Source organism: Miscanthus floridulus, chromosome 16 (genome assembly GCF_019320115.1).
Source record: "Miscanthus floridulus cultivar M001 chromosome 16, ASM1932011v1, whole genome shotgun sequence".
Taxonomy (NCBI): Eukaryota; Viridiplantae; Streptophyta; class Magnoliopsida; order Poales; family Poaceae; genus Miscanthus; species Miscanthus floridulus.
The window spans coordinates 16,632,290-16,645,284 of record NC_089595.1 but is presented as its reverse complement, the minus strand read 5'-3'; the positions used below and the strand labels follow the sequence as shown (position 1 = coordinate 16,645,284).

Sequence of the window (12,995 nt, the reverse complement as noted above, 5' to 3'; positions counted from 1 at the left end):
ATTTTGTTCAATAAAAATTCACTTAGAATACTAAACGATATAAAGCGACATGAAATGTAACATTTGTTTCTTGTTTCAGATGAACGTTTCAAGTGCCGTACATAGATTTACACTCTATATTACACATATTTACACACAAGTATGATGCTCATGCAATGTTTTAGCAAAAACTGTACAATGTAACACCGAGGGTGTTACACCTATCTCACAACAAAATTGGTTTCTATCACACAAAAGTGTCACTTCAAGAATCAACAAGACAAATGGGGAGCTAAAGTCAATACAAGAGAAACCTTCTAGCTCAAGTCTAAGGGCATGTTTGGATTGCGGGAAAAAATCCCTGTTCCTGCGTTTTTTCCGTAAAATTGAACTGATTCCTATGAAATTCCTACGAGATTCCTGTGAAATTCCTGCGTTCTAAATAGGCCCTGAAGGATAGTTGCCGCCCCATGCCGTAGGCAGGCAGGCACAAGCTGAGCAAGAAGAAGCATATGCCAAAACAGAAAGAGAAGATATTTTCTCCCAGCACAACATAGCATAGCATGTGTAGCATGGCAAATTATCATCCTCGTCATTATCTGCCACCCCAGCACACCCATAACTTTTTTTTTCTTTCTTCGTGTTTTTATCCTACTAGGTGGCTGGGTGGGGGGTGGAGAAATGACAAATCCAGGCCCGCAGGCAGCCACCCACCAAATCGGACGATGCAGGGTGCCCAAATCAGGAAGGATTTTAAGGTTAACCGGCTGCCACCGGCCACCGCCGGTGACCCCTCCTTTTGGACGCCCCACCCCCACTCTCTCTTCTATCTATATATTACCCGCCTCTTTTTCTCCCTCCCTCCGCCCCACCTTCTTCTTCTTCTTCCTCAGCCCCGTCGACCACCGCCACCGCCGGCCGCCCGCCGGAGCTCTGAAAGGCCCCTCCTTTCCTGTAAAAAAACCACCTTTAGCTACCTCTTCTCCCCATAGCTTGCTAGCTAGCTAGAGAAGGAAGGAAGGAAACGGTAGCTGACAGTTGATTGGTGGTCCGGGGGGTGTTCTTGAGTCGTGAAGCGACCGTACAGTGGCTAGGGCGTCTCCGGGTTGCGTGCAGGATGGTCAAGGATCGGCAGTGAGGAGGCAGCTGCTCGTGGTCGTGGAGGCTAAATGTACCGCAAGAACGACTCGGCACTCTCCTGCTTCTACCTCTTCCTCCTCTGGTTCTTCTTGAAAAAGACCAGCTCACCAGCACCAGGTAGCTACTAGCAGTAGCAGCCCAGTTGCGATTGGGGATCGGTCGCGGGCTCTCGTTTATTTGCAAGTTGGAATCTTGGAGAGGAGGAGGGAGATGGAGCTGGATCTGAACGTGGCCGAGGTGGCGCCGGAGAAGCCGGCGGCGATGGAGGCGAGCGACTCGGGGTCCTCGGAGTCGTCGGTGCTGAACGCGGAGGCGGCGTCGGCGGGCGGCGGGGCCGCGCCGGCGGAGGAGGGCTCCAGCTCGACGCCGGCCGTGCTCGAGTTCAGCATCCTCAGGAGCGACAGCGACGCGGCCGGCGTGGACGAGGACGACGCCGCCACGCCGTCGCCTCCTCACCATCACCAGCATCACCAGCAGCAGCTCGTCACCCGGGAGCTCTTCCCGGCCGGCGCCGGCGCCAGCCCGCCGCTCCCGGCACCGCAGCATTGGGCCGAGCTCGGCTTCTTCCGCGCCGACCCGCCGCGCCCTCAGCAGCAGCAGCCGGACATCAGGATCCTGCCGCACCCGCACCCGCACGCCACGCCGCCTGCTCCCCAGCCGGCGGTGCAGCCGCAGCCGGCCAAGAAGAGCCGCCGCGGCCCGCGCTCCCGCAGCTCGCAGTACCGCGGCGTCACCTTCTACCGCCGCACCGGCCGCTGGGAGTCCCACATCTGGTCAGTACAACTACACCCATCGCCGCCATCCTTCCACCTACCAACCAATCGCTTCTCAGTCTTGTTCTGACACAAACGTTTCCTCCTCTTCCTGTTCCTCCGAAATGCAGGGATTGCGGAAAGCAGGTGTACTTAGGTGAGCAGATTTTAACTCCAATTTGTACTAGTAATCCTTGTATTAATTTTCCTTTATTCCCTGATCTCGAATGGTCTAACCGATTCAGTGATCTGGCTGCTGGCCGATACAGGTGGATTCGACACTGCTCATGCTGCTGCAAGGTACGCACGCACAGAATTCTGCTCTGAACCCCGTACTGAATTCTGCATCATATCCACTGTTCCGCGGACTAATCAATCGCTCTTGGGACTTTCAGGGCGTACGATCGAGCGGCGATCAAGTTCCGCGGCGTCGACGCCGACATAAACTTCAATCTCAGCGACTACGACGACGACATGAAGCAGGTCGGTAAATGTTTTTGCAACATCCACTGAAACATCTCTGCAGCTGCTGAATATATATGACTGTCCTGTTTGGTGCACCAGATGAAGAGCCTATCCAAGGAGGAGTTCGTGCACGTCCTGCGGCGGCAGAGCACCGGCTTCTCGAGGGGCAGCTCCAAGTACAGAGGCGTCACCCTGCACAAGTGCGGCCGCTGGGAGGCGCGCATGGGGCAGTTCCTCGGCAAGAAGTAAGAACACTTTATTTGCAGACTGAATTATACTACCGGTCCCTACCCCACCCCCCCCCCCCCCCCCCCCCCCCCCCTCGGTATCTTTATACTTGCTGCAAATTCATCCTTGTGCCTTTCCTCTGTTAGTTCATGCATGCTATAGTCTTGATCAAGTTCATTCCTAGCAGATGAACTCCGATCCTATGTATGATTTAGTACTAGTTTATGTATTGTTCGGTAATAGCATAGGTTTGATGCATGTATGTAGCTTGATTAGTGGTTGTTTCAAAAATAAAAAAAGGAATTAATAGAAAAAGGGAAGTGGCTAGGGAATTCCTCAGTCCTCACCGGTGGGAACGTCATGCTTGGGTGCAGGTACATATATCTTGGGCTATTCGACAGCGAAGTAGAGGCTGCAAGGTTGTTCATCTTGGATTCCGCCATTCACATATGCAAACAAAAAAAATGTTTTTTTTTGTTTTTTTATCATGTCTTTTGATTTCCAAAGGGTTGAGTACCGACTCGATTCTTGTTTGTCTTCTTGTCATTCCAAAATTCAGGGCTTACGATAAGGCCGCGATCAAATGCAATGGTAGAGAGGCTGTGACGAATTTCGAGCCAAGCACATATGATGGGGAGCTGCTGACCGAAGTTAGCGCTGACGGTAGTGGCTTGTTCATAATTGTTTTTTGCATATAATCTTCAGTTGATGTTTATAATTATCTGATCAGCTGATGAACTTGTTTGGATTCAACCTAGGTATTATTGGCTAAACTGCCTTTTTTTTTGCTTCTACAGTTGCTGAAGTTGATCTGAACTTGAGCATATCTCAACCAGCATCTCAGAGCCCAAAAAGAGATAAGAACTGCCAAGGTCTGCAGCTCCACCATGGATCATATGGGGGCTCCGAATTGAAAAAAACAAAGGCAAGCGCTAACGCTACTTTTTTTTTTGCAAATACGCTAACACTACCTTGACAAGTATCAAAATCAGTAAAATTTTCTTCTCGAGTTTTATTGGCTACCCGATGCACTACTGCACAAAATAACCCAAGTTTCGCTCTCACCATGCTAGTGACGTAACTACCATGCCTCTTGTGGATCAAGTCCTTTTCATAGTTTACCTCCATCCTGTTTTTCTACAGCTATTAGTGGCCCGGTTTTCATTTGACTGACCTCACAAGTCGGAATCATTAGGCAAATTATTTTATCGCATAGTTACAGGTTTCTCTTTATGGGTGATCACGACAGTTGAGCAGAACATTTTTTTCCTACCAAAAATGAATTGTTTAAGGAATTATAGAGCGTGGACAACTTGGAAGCTGCCGATAATTCAACTAAAATCTTTTGCTTCTGATGCAGATTGATACTCCCTCTGAGCTGTCGGGCCGCCCTCATCTGTTCCCTCTTATGACTGAGCATCCACCGGCCTGGCCTGCTCAATCTCACCCCTTCTTCACAAATCATGAGGTTAGGTGATACTGAATTACTGAAATACAGGCAGTTAAAAATTAGCTCGCTAAATCTTACAGTTCCAAGGATTGTCAAAAGTCAAAACTAGCATCGCATGGTTTCGGGTCAAATTGTTCGTGTTGTGCAAATAAATCTGGCATGCTATCGTGAGTCTTGACCATATGATGGACAAACAGATTGAGCCTGAAGGTGTACTTTCAGATATCAGATTTTTATTAGTTGGTTTCATCCAGTTGCCTTTCTTGTGCGGCTGTCAATGTAGCTCTTGTCTTACATCGCTTGCTCATTTTCTTGGATTCTAGAGTCCACTTTTTCCCTGTCGATTTCAGTGATGTTAATGCGCTGCACGATTTTTCTTATAGGATGTTGAATTTCTTAAGTTGGCCTAATATGGGAATTATAGTACTAGCAGCTTTATGAATAGAGAGTATGTACATGTGTTTGATTTTTTCCTTCAAAAGGAACATCCTAGACTGGTGACTGGTGAGTGGTGACACTTCAACGTTAGGCTAATTAAATCATCAGTCAACTATGCCTGCCGCCTGCACCCAAGAACATTTCAATAGTGTTCCTTTTCATGTATTGTCTGTTATATATACAAGTGTGGCTATTTTTTCAAACCTTCCTTGAAAATGAAAACAAAAGACGATGATATACTTGGGAATTTGCCATCTTTTGTATTATAGTGCAATCATTGAACTAGTAGAAGTACTAAGTTTGCTGTTTGTTTCAAACAAAACATTATTTAATTTACCAATCAACCGGGGGTAGTTTCTTCAAATTGATAAACTCTCAAACCTTTCATGATTCAGCTAACTTTAGGGTCAGTCTCACAAGTGTCGTTTTCTGATTCTATTGGACGGAAAGTTGAGCTCGACGTTTTCTGTCCAACTGAACTGATGGAAACACTAATTTGGAACAAGTTCCAACTTAATCGAAAGGCAGATCGAGCTCCTGCCTATTTACTTTATCAGTAAACATGTATGCTGAATGAACTTCTGTTGCATCGTGCAGAGTGCATCATCGAGAGATCTTAACAGGAGGCCTGAGGGGGGTGTTCCCAGCTGGGCATGGAAGGTGACAGCAGCTCCTCCTCCCACCCTGCCGTTGCCGCTGTTCTCGTCATCGTCATCATCCGCTGCAGCATCATCAGGATTCTCCAATACCGCCATGACAGCTGCCCCATCGGCCTCCCTCCGGTTCGACGCACCACCATCATCGTCGTCGTCGAGCCATCATCGCTGCTGAGAATCAAGAAGCCAGACTGTAAATCAGCCGCGAAGCTGGCATTTTTTCCCCCTCTGGGCGTTGCAACTTTTCGGTTTTGCGCCGGCTGGGGTGGTCTCTTGTAGTGGATTGATTGGATCTTCGTAACTGTATTTGCATACTGTCTGTCGGTGTTTTTCGAACCACCGACGACGAGTAAATTTGTATTAGCGCGTCTGATTCGGATAGTGTGCTCGGAGGACATAAGGGTTTATACTGGTTCAGGCGGAATGTCCCTACGTCCAGTTCGTTAATGCTCGTGTTACCGACACTTGGTTTGCAGTAGGGGTTATAAATAGGCGAGAGAGGGAGAGAATCCCAAGTCTCTGGTGGAAGGAGTAAACGGGTGCTGAGAGCTCACTTGCCTCTTAACCGTGTGCTCGTGTCGTGCTCTTGTGTTTCGGTTTCCATCTCCATTCATGGGGCGTACTGCTTCCCGTTTTATAGGCGAATGGAAAACACGGGTTAAAGCGGAGGAAGAGGAGAAGAGAGAGAGGGGGGGGGGGGGGAAGAAGGCTTCCACGGTCGCCGGGTCCTTCTTCTCCTTTATACGGGTTCCGCCGATCATGTAGATGTCAACAGGGACGACTCCACGTCGCGGCCCTGTTCATCATTGGCGCCATGCGCAAGCATCATCTACCGGTCATGGCGTTTCATTCCGTCCCGACGGACGTCGTAGTGAACTGACGCGCCTGTCAGCGTTCGTACGAGGGTTCAGTAAAACAACACCGCCAGGCACGCTCGATACTGTTCTTGATCTGAGTCTTCAGGTTGGCCCGTCATGGCCACGGGTTACATCGAGGCGTGCCAGTCTCTTCCCTGGTGTTAGAGTTTTGACCAAGGCCCATATGCTTGGACCTAGAGTGGTTGACGACGGTATGGGATCCCGTCAGACGAGACAGAAACCGCGTCCTTGTGGTTGGGTGAGACGGAGCCCGCACCCAAGGGGTCGGGCTAGACGGAGCTCGCATCCTTGGGGTCAGGCGACACGAAGCCCGCACCTAAGGGGTCGGGCGAGACAGAGCCCGTACCCAAGGGGTCGGGCGAGACGGAGCCCGCGGCCTCGAGGTCGGGCATGACGGAGCCCGCAGCCTTGGGATCGGGTAAGACCTTTTAATGTCTTGCTCTATCCGGGAAAGTCAGCGTGGACGTTAACTTCCTTGCTTTGAGTATTCCTAATATCGATACTCGACAGTAGCCCCCAAGCCTACAGAGGAGTAGAATACTCCTTTGGAGGTTTTTCTAGACTAGAGGACTCTAAGGGCTCTTCTTTTTTAGCCCACGGCGTGTCCTATTAGGACTGCAATTCCCTTTTGTCGCGATCGGTCTTCTTGGGGGCATGTAACCGTAGGATTCGGGAGGTCCGAAAGATTTTCCTTGATTTCGGTCCTCTAGGATCTGATTGGCCCATCGTTGTACTGGGACCGCGCATTCGGTCTCCTTGCGAGTCCAACTTTCCTCGAGCTCCCGAGCGTAGCGGGGGTCTGGTCGAGGGTCGGCTCGTCTTTGTGATCATCGTCCCTCAAGCGTTTTTTCGATAAAACGCAGGGGCTGAGCCATGCCATGTTTTTCCTCGATGGACGAATCATGGTGCTCGGTGAGCTGTTAACGGGATAGTCCGAGTGGGGCCTCGGCTTCCCGTTCGTGGGGGTTCGGCATAGGTCAGCTGGTGACCGACTCCAGATTCTCAGGGCCCAATCCATATAGTTCTCAGGTCCGTTTGACCGGTCCCAAGGGCTCGTTGCCTTTCTTCGAGGATAAACCACGAACACTCCGGAGCGGCTATGAACCCGTCGGAGGGCTAGCTTTTGAACTCTTGGGCCTAAATGAGCTGTGGGAGTGTTTTTAGCTCCGTATCCCACCTTACCTGTGACGATTCTTGGCCCATTGAACGGGCGAACCATCATCTGGCGTATCCTTCGAGGGCGTGGCCAGAGATTGCGTGCGCGCGATCTTCAGAGGGAGGTGTCGTGACGCGGCGTAGCGGGAGCGTGAATCTAGGCGGACAGTTCACCTTCTCGCCCCGCTCCGCCCTATAAATAGTGGCCTCCCCTTTGCGCTCCTACACGCCAAAACTACAGCCTTATCTTCTCCGTTTCTCTGCTGTCGTCGTTCGGATCTACCGTGCTTGCTAATCCACTGCCGAAGCCCTAGATCTATAGCTTCCGCTCGTCCACCGCCACCTTTGCTTCTCCGCAGCGCCACCTCCATCCTCCATGGATTTGTGGTACTACTCCAATGTTACCCATGCACGCATGGAGGGCCTCGTCAAGCGTGGTCTTCTCCATGGGAGGACTGATGCGGCGGAGTGGCTTGTGCCTGGCCGTGAGGATGCGCCGGCGCCGCCCGACGGCTACATCATCTCCTTCGTGCTCTTCCACAAGCATGGACTCACTAGTAGAGAACCGAGCTTTACTCCCAGTGGGGAACCCCCTCTAGTCCCGGTTCCCCACCCGGGAGCAAGCATCCGGGACTAAAGGGGGGGTCCTTTAGTCCCGGGTCAGGAACTGGGACTAAAGGAGGACCTTTAGTCCTGGTGGGTAACACCAACCGGGACTAAAGGTGCCTCCTGACATGCCACGATGGCCGGCACCTTTAGTCCCGGTTGGTAATACGAACCGGGACTAAAGGTTTTTTTCTTTTTTCTTTTCTTTTCATTTTTTTGTTTTCTTTTCAAAATAGGTTTTCGAAATCGTATTGTACGCTGCTAATTATACATTTATACGCGCATATAGTATGTTTCGGTTCAAGCACAATGAACGTATTAAATCACACAATTCAAGCATAGAAAATATATATATATATATATATATATATATATATATATATATATATATATATATATATATATATATATATATATATGAATGCATGCATCATATATATATTTACATGCATGCATGCATATGTGTATTTTACATTATATTATTTCATGTGCATATATTACAAAAGATTGCATTACAGTTGTTGTGACATAACAAGTTTCCTCTCATCCTCTAGCTTGGCTTCAATGGCAGTGTTGGGTCGAAGTAGAACTCGCCATTGGAATCGATGACTTGCTCATTAAAAAAATCCAGCTATAGACTCTTGAATTGCTTTGATTTGGTCTTGCCGTATGACCTTTTCCTCCAACCATCGAGTCTACAGGTTTGAATTAAAGGAAAATAAATTAATATATGTACATATATATATATAAAGACATAGTAACACAATCAATAATAATAATTAAATGAATATATAGTGTATTTTTAACGTACTTTGAGTCTCTCTGTAGGAGTTCTTTGGGAGAGCACCTTGATAAACTTGCAAACATAGTAACCACAGTAGTTGTTCCCCTGTTCCTGCCTTAGACACCACTTTACGAGAAAAAAATTTGTCATCCAATCTGGTGATCCGGTGAAAGCTATATGTTTAATTAATAAAGATGATGCGATTTAGGGGACTTACTTTCAAAGGGATTACATTCAGTGGCGCTTTGCATTTTTCCATGTGTTGCTTCTCAATAAAGGTTTTCCAAACATTGCCCAATAAAAAATTTGCCACGTCATCAGATATAGTTAATCATCATGTTTGTGTGTATATATAGTTGCTAGAGATCCCAAAATTACCTCTGGATAATATCTATCATATCTTGGTAGTCTTGTTGTGGTTTTCTCATCGAGTCATAGATTATCAAGTGACTTTTCACCAGATCGATGTCCATCAATATCTAGTGATTGCTGCATGTGTTTATAGGATATAACGCATAACACTCATTAATTAACTAGAATCAACATATGAGCCATTAAGGATATGATCGACATGATTAACACTCACTTGAAGTTATAGGGAAAGAGTATATCCTTCTTGTGGCGTTGGTTCACTAAGAAGTTCATGAGGTTACTCTCTGACTCAGACTTCCAATTAGTCTTTGGAGTAATTGGGTCTTCGAATACTATATGGGGATCAACAAAACCAATTTCATTGCAGCCTTCCTTTCTGAGCTCTGTCATTGTAATCTGCATATATATAGTACTTGTTAGGATAATTTATATGCATATACACACATATGATGAGTTTAATAATAGATCGAAAGAATTATTACTTATAGGCAATAGCAGCTAATGATAACTTTGTCCAGAGAGGTCAGGTGGCATAGTTGATGAAATTCTGCAAAGTCAACATACATAACATCATCGCCACGGAACCAATGTTCGTCTCTAATTCTGACACCAACGCAGAAGTCTCCACTGGTAGACGCCTGCATGTACCACTTGTTTAGCAGGTACATTTGCGTCCCCAGATCAGATAAGGCTTGAGGGTTGTATAGACTCTGGCCTAGTACAAATTTTTTCTTCCAAATATCAACCTCCGCCGCACTCTCAATGTTTCCATCACCAAACATCTGGTAAAGGTCGAGACCAGTCTCATCAAGAAATTCACCAAGGTGATCCAAATCGACATCCGGAGGTATGTTTGCCTGATGCATTAATCCTAAATTCGAACCATATTCATTACCAACAACTAGCGGGGGGATTGATTGGTGCGCTTGTTGTCCGAGTTGGGCAATGCCTTTTCCTGCCCGCTTCTTTTTCTGTGCCGCCTCAATTGACTTGGTGAGAGTGCGGTCATAGTCTGATAACGTTGATTTGGACGGCTTACGAGATTCCCGCTGTTGTTGCTGGTAAGAAGTCACCTTTTTTCTTAGAATATCTAGAGCTACGAAGAAGTACGGTTTCTCCGGGTTTCTCCTTGCTTCTTGATTCATTTTAAGTTTGTCATAGAATCTAGACATGTCTTTTTTATATGCATCAGTTCCTTCTTCCTTCTCTTCAGATATTATTTTGGGAATAGCCCTTGGTTTCACGGTGGCTTTCTTTGTAGGCGGGGACTGGTTCTTCGTTTGAGGGGTTGGCCTCTTGCTAGGCTTCTTGGTAGGCGGGGGCGGGGGAGGCGTTGGAGACCTCCTTGGAGGTGTTGGCAGCGGCGTTGGAGACCTCCTTGGAGGTGGCGGCTGCGGCGTTGGAGACCTCGTTGGAGATGGTGTAGATGCAGCCTCGTCTTCCAACATAATGTCATCGTACTGAGCACTATGATGATCTGGCGATTGAACAATTGGATTTAGGTTGGAGGAGGATCTGCTATAAAAAAAAGGAATGACATATTATTATGAGCAGATTGTTAATTATTTAAGCCAATACAAATTAATGATGTAGTGTTTTCATCCGCACGTACCTATGGTGAGGTAGTTCAGGAGGAGGTGGAGCCGATATCCCTGGAATGATGATGTAGCGCTTGCGCCATAGAATGAATGTCTTCTCCGCTTCTCCTAGAGTCTTCTCGCCATCACCTCCAGGAATGTCAAGAGGCAAATCACTAAAACCTTTTTCAGCTTTATCTACCGAGATGGTAGCATATCCTTCTTGGATTATATTCCCATGAATCCTTGGTGTCTTGGTTCGGTCGATAGGATTAACAAGACCGATAGCCACCTTGATTGTAGAATTCTCCTTCGGAATGTGTAGCTCACACGTTGTACAAGGTTCAGTGACGTCATCCACAGGGAAGCGTAGTCCTGTGTCCCCTTGATTTGGTATCTCCGTGGAAGCGCAGTTGCTTTTCAACTGAATAGATTGGCTAATGTTGATTTCTGGCTCTGATGCCTGCTTACTTGCACTCACTGCTATTTGCACTTGCCTTCTGATTTCCTCCTGCATTCTCGCTTCAAGGTTTTTTTCCCGCTCCTGTGCTTCACGCACCGCTTCCTCCAATCTCTGGAGCCGCTCTACCTCTTCTTCCTTCTTTCTCTGGCGACTTCTGTAAGAAGGTCTGTCCTGAGGGAATCCATGCTCCCACGAGACACTTCATTTGCCTCTAGTTCGGCCACCATGTTCAACAGTCCCGATGGCGTATGTCAGCTCATCCTTCTCTCTGTTGGGCCTGAACGCACCACTAGCAGTAGCTCTCTGAGCATAAAACAATCTTTCTGCTGCTTCTTGCAGTCTTGCGCCATAAACGCACTTCCCTGTCTCCTGGTCTAGTGTTCCCCCATGACCGAAAAACCAATTCTTTGCATGTTCTCCCCACTCGAGTGATTCTGGTCTGATACTCTTGGCAAGAAGGTCTGCTTCCATTTTGTTCCACTTCTTAATGGCAGTTGGGTAGCCACCTGATCCCAAGGTATGGTGGTATGTCTTCTGTTGGGCATTACGTTGGTTCTTTATCACCCGACTCACACCCTCTTCCGAAGTCTTGTACTGTACAAACTCATCCCAATAGGGCCTCTGCTTTGAGATCGGGCCTGGGACAGTAAAATCTAGTGCTATGTTCTTCTTGACATACGTCGTGTATAGGTGTTTCTTCCAAGTCTGAAACTGGGTGGCCATCTTCTTCATTGCCCAATCCCTAACTCGCTCCTTCAATTCATCACCATCTATTATATCATCATAACCATCTGTTTGGAGCGTGAAATGTACCAAGACATCATTCCAAATTAACGCCTTGTCACGATCGGAGACAAAACTGATATGAGGAGCATTGGTCTTCTTCTTCCATTCACGGGTACTAATCGGGAGCCGGTCCCATACAAGGTAACCACAGTGGTGCACAAATTTCATTTTATTCGGCCCCCCCGGTTCTCCTGTATCCACATTGAACTCCGAGATGATGAAGCGGCCCTCCAATGGCTTTTTGGGACCTCGAACATTTTTACTCTTCGTTGTAGTTGTTGATGTCGATCCAGAGGGCTACAAAACATAAACATTATTTTTAATGTCATGAGCACACATAAAGACATATGATAATATATATAGCTAATAATAAAAAATATATACTTGGCCAATCTGTTGTTGCTCATTTTGTTCAAGAGCTAAGTACTGACTCCCGTCATCTACATCCTCTTGCACGTTATTTTTAGCACCATCATCGCCGGCAACTTGAGTGCCAGTGTTGATCAAATTCATCATCAACTCCTCCTCATCCATGTTTCTCGGGTCGGCCATCTAGCTTCAAAAAACAAAACCAATATATAGTACATCAACAGCGCGGTTCGCCCTGGTGTGATTGTTTAGCATTAACGATAACGATAATACGAATGTTGATCAACTAGGCCACGAGAAAGGGCGGTGTGACAAGAGTGGTGGTGCTCCACTCCGTCGTATATATGTCTGTACACATGGGTGAACGAGGGCGGCGGTGCTCCACCGTATACATAGAAACGCATGGACGAACGAGGGCGGTGGTGCTCCGCGACGTATATATACATGCATATGAATACAAATGACGTATATATACGTGTCGGCGCGGTGGCCGGTGTGCTGACGACGACGACGTGAGGCGGGCCAGCGTGCTGACGACGACGATGACGTGAGGCGAGCCGGGGCGGTGTCGGTGCGTGATGTTGTGATCCTATGTACCATGTGAACCATGTAGTCATTCATCATATGAGAAACGTATAAGTCATTATGAAATGTAAGTATATGTGTCATTCATCATATTACTTTAGCAACATTAATATATTATATATGTATATTCAAAGTTCACAAATGAAGAAACATTGAAGTTTTCCTTCATTTGTCTGTAGCCATGCATGCAAGTCCAACCAAAACTGCTTACATCATCACATGTGATATTTTTTATAAACTAAAAAACGCTTAATTTTTATAAACCAAATAATATATAGCGTGTTTATTATACAAGCCATGGATTTACATCGA

The 12,995-nt window shown here is 47.1% G+C and overlaps 1 protein-coding gene across 3 annotated transcripts; it reads left to right on the top strand.

Annotated features, from left to right (window-relative positions):
- Positions 1 to 841: 841 nt before the first annotated feature.
- LOC136512405 (APETALA2-like protein 1) lies at positions 842 to 5,583 on the top strand. Of its 3 annotated transcripts, XM_066506368.1 has the most exons (10): positions 842 to 1,892; positions 2,003 to 2,028; positions 2,141 to 2,171; positions 2,267 to 2,354; positions 2,436 to 2,581; positions 2,939 to 2,983; positions 3,124 to 3,227; positions 3,362 to 3,489; positions 3,925 to 4,032; positions 5,050 to 5,583. In XM_066506368.1, the coding sequence occupies exons 1-10, from the start codon at positions 1,330 to 1,332 to the stop codon at positions 5,281 to 5,283; spliced, it is 1,473 nt and encodes a 490-aa protein (XP_066362465.1). In that variant the 5' UTR covers positions 842 to 1,329; the 3' UTR covers positions 5,284 to 5,583. The 3 variants fall into 3 exon arrangements, with proteins under 3 accessions (XP_066362465.1, XP_066362466.1, XP_066362467.1); XM_066506369.1 differs by lacking the exon at positions 2,939 to 2,983; XM_066506370.1 differs by lacking the exon at positions 3,925 to 4,032.
- The last annotated feature ends 7,412 nt before the right edge of the window (positions 5,584 to 12,995 follow it).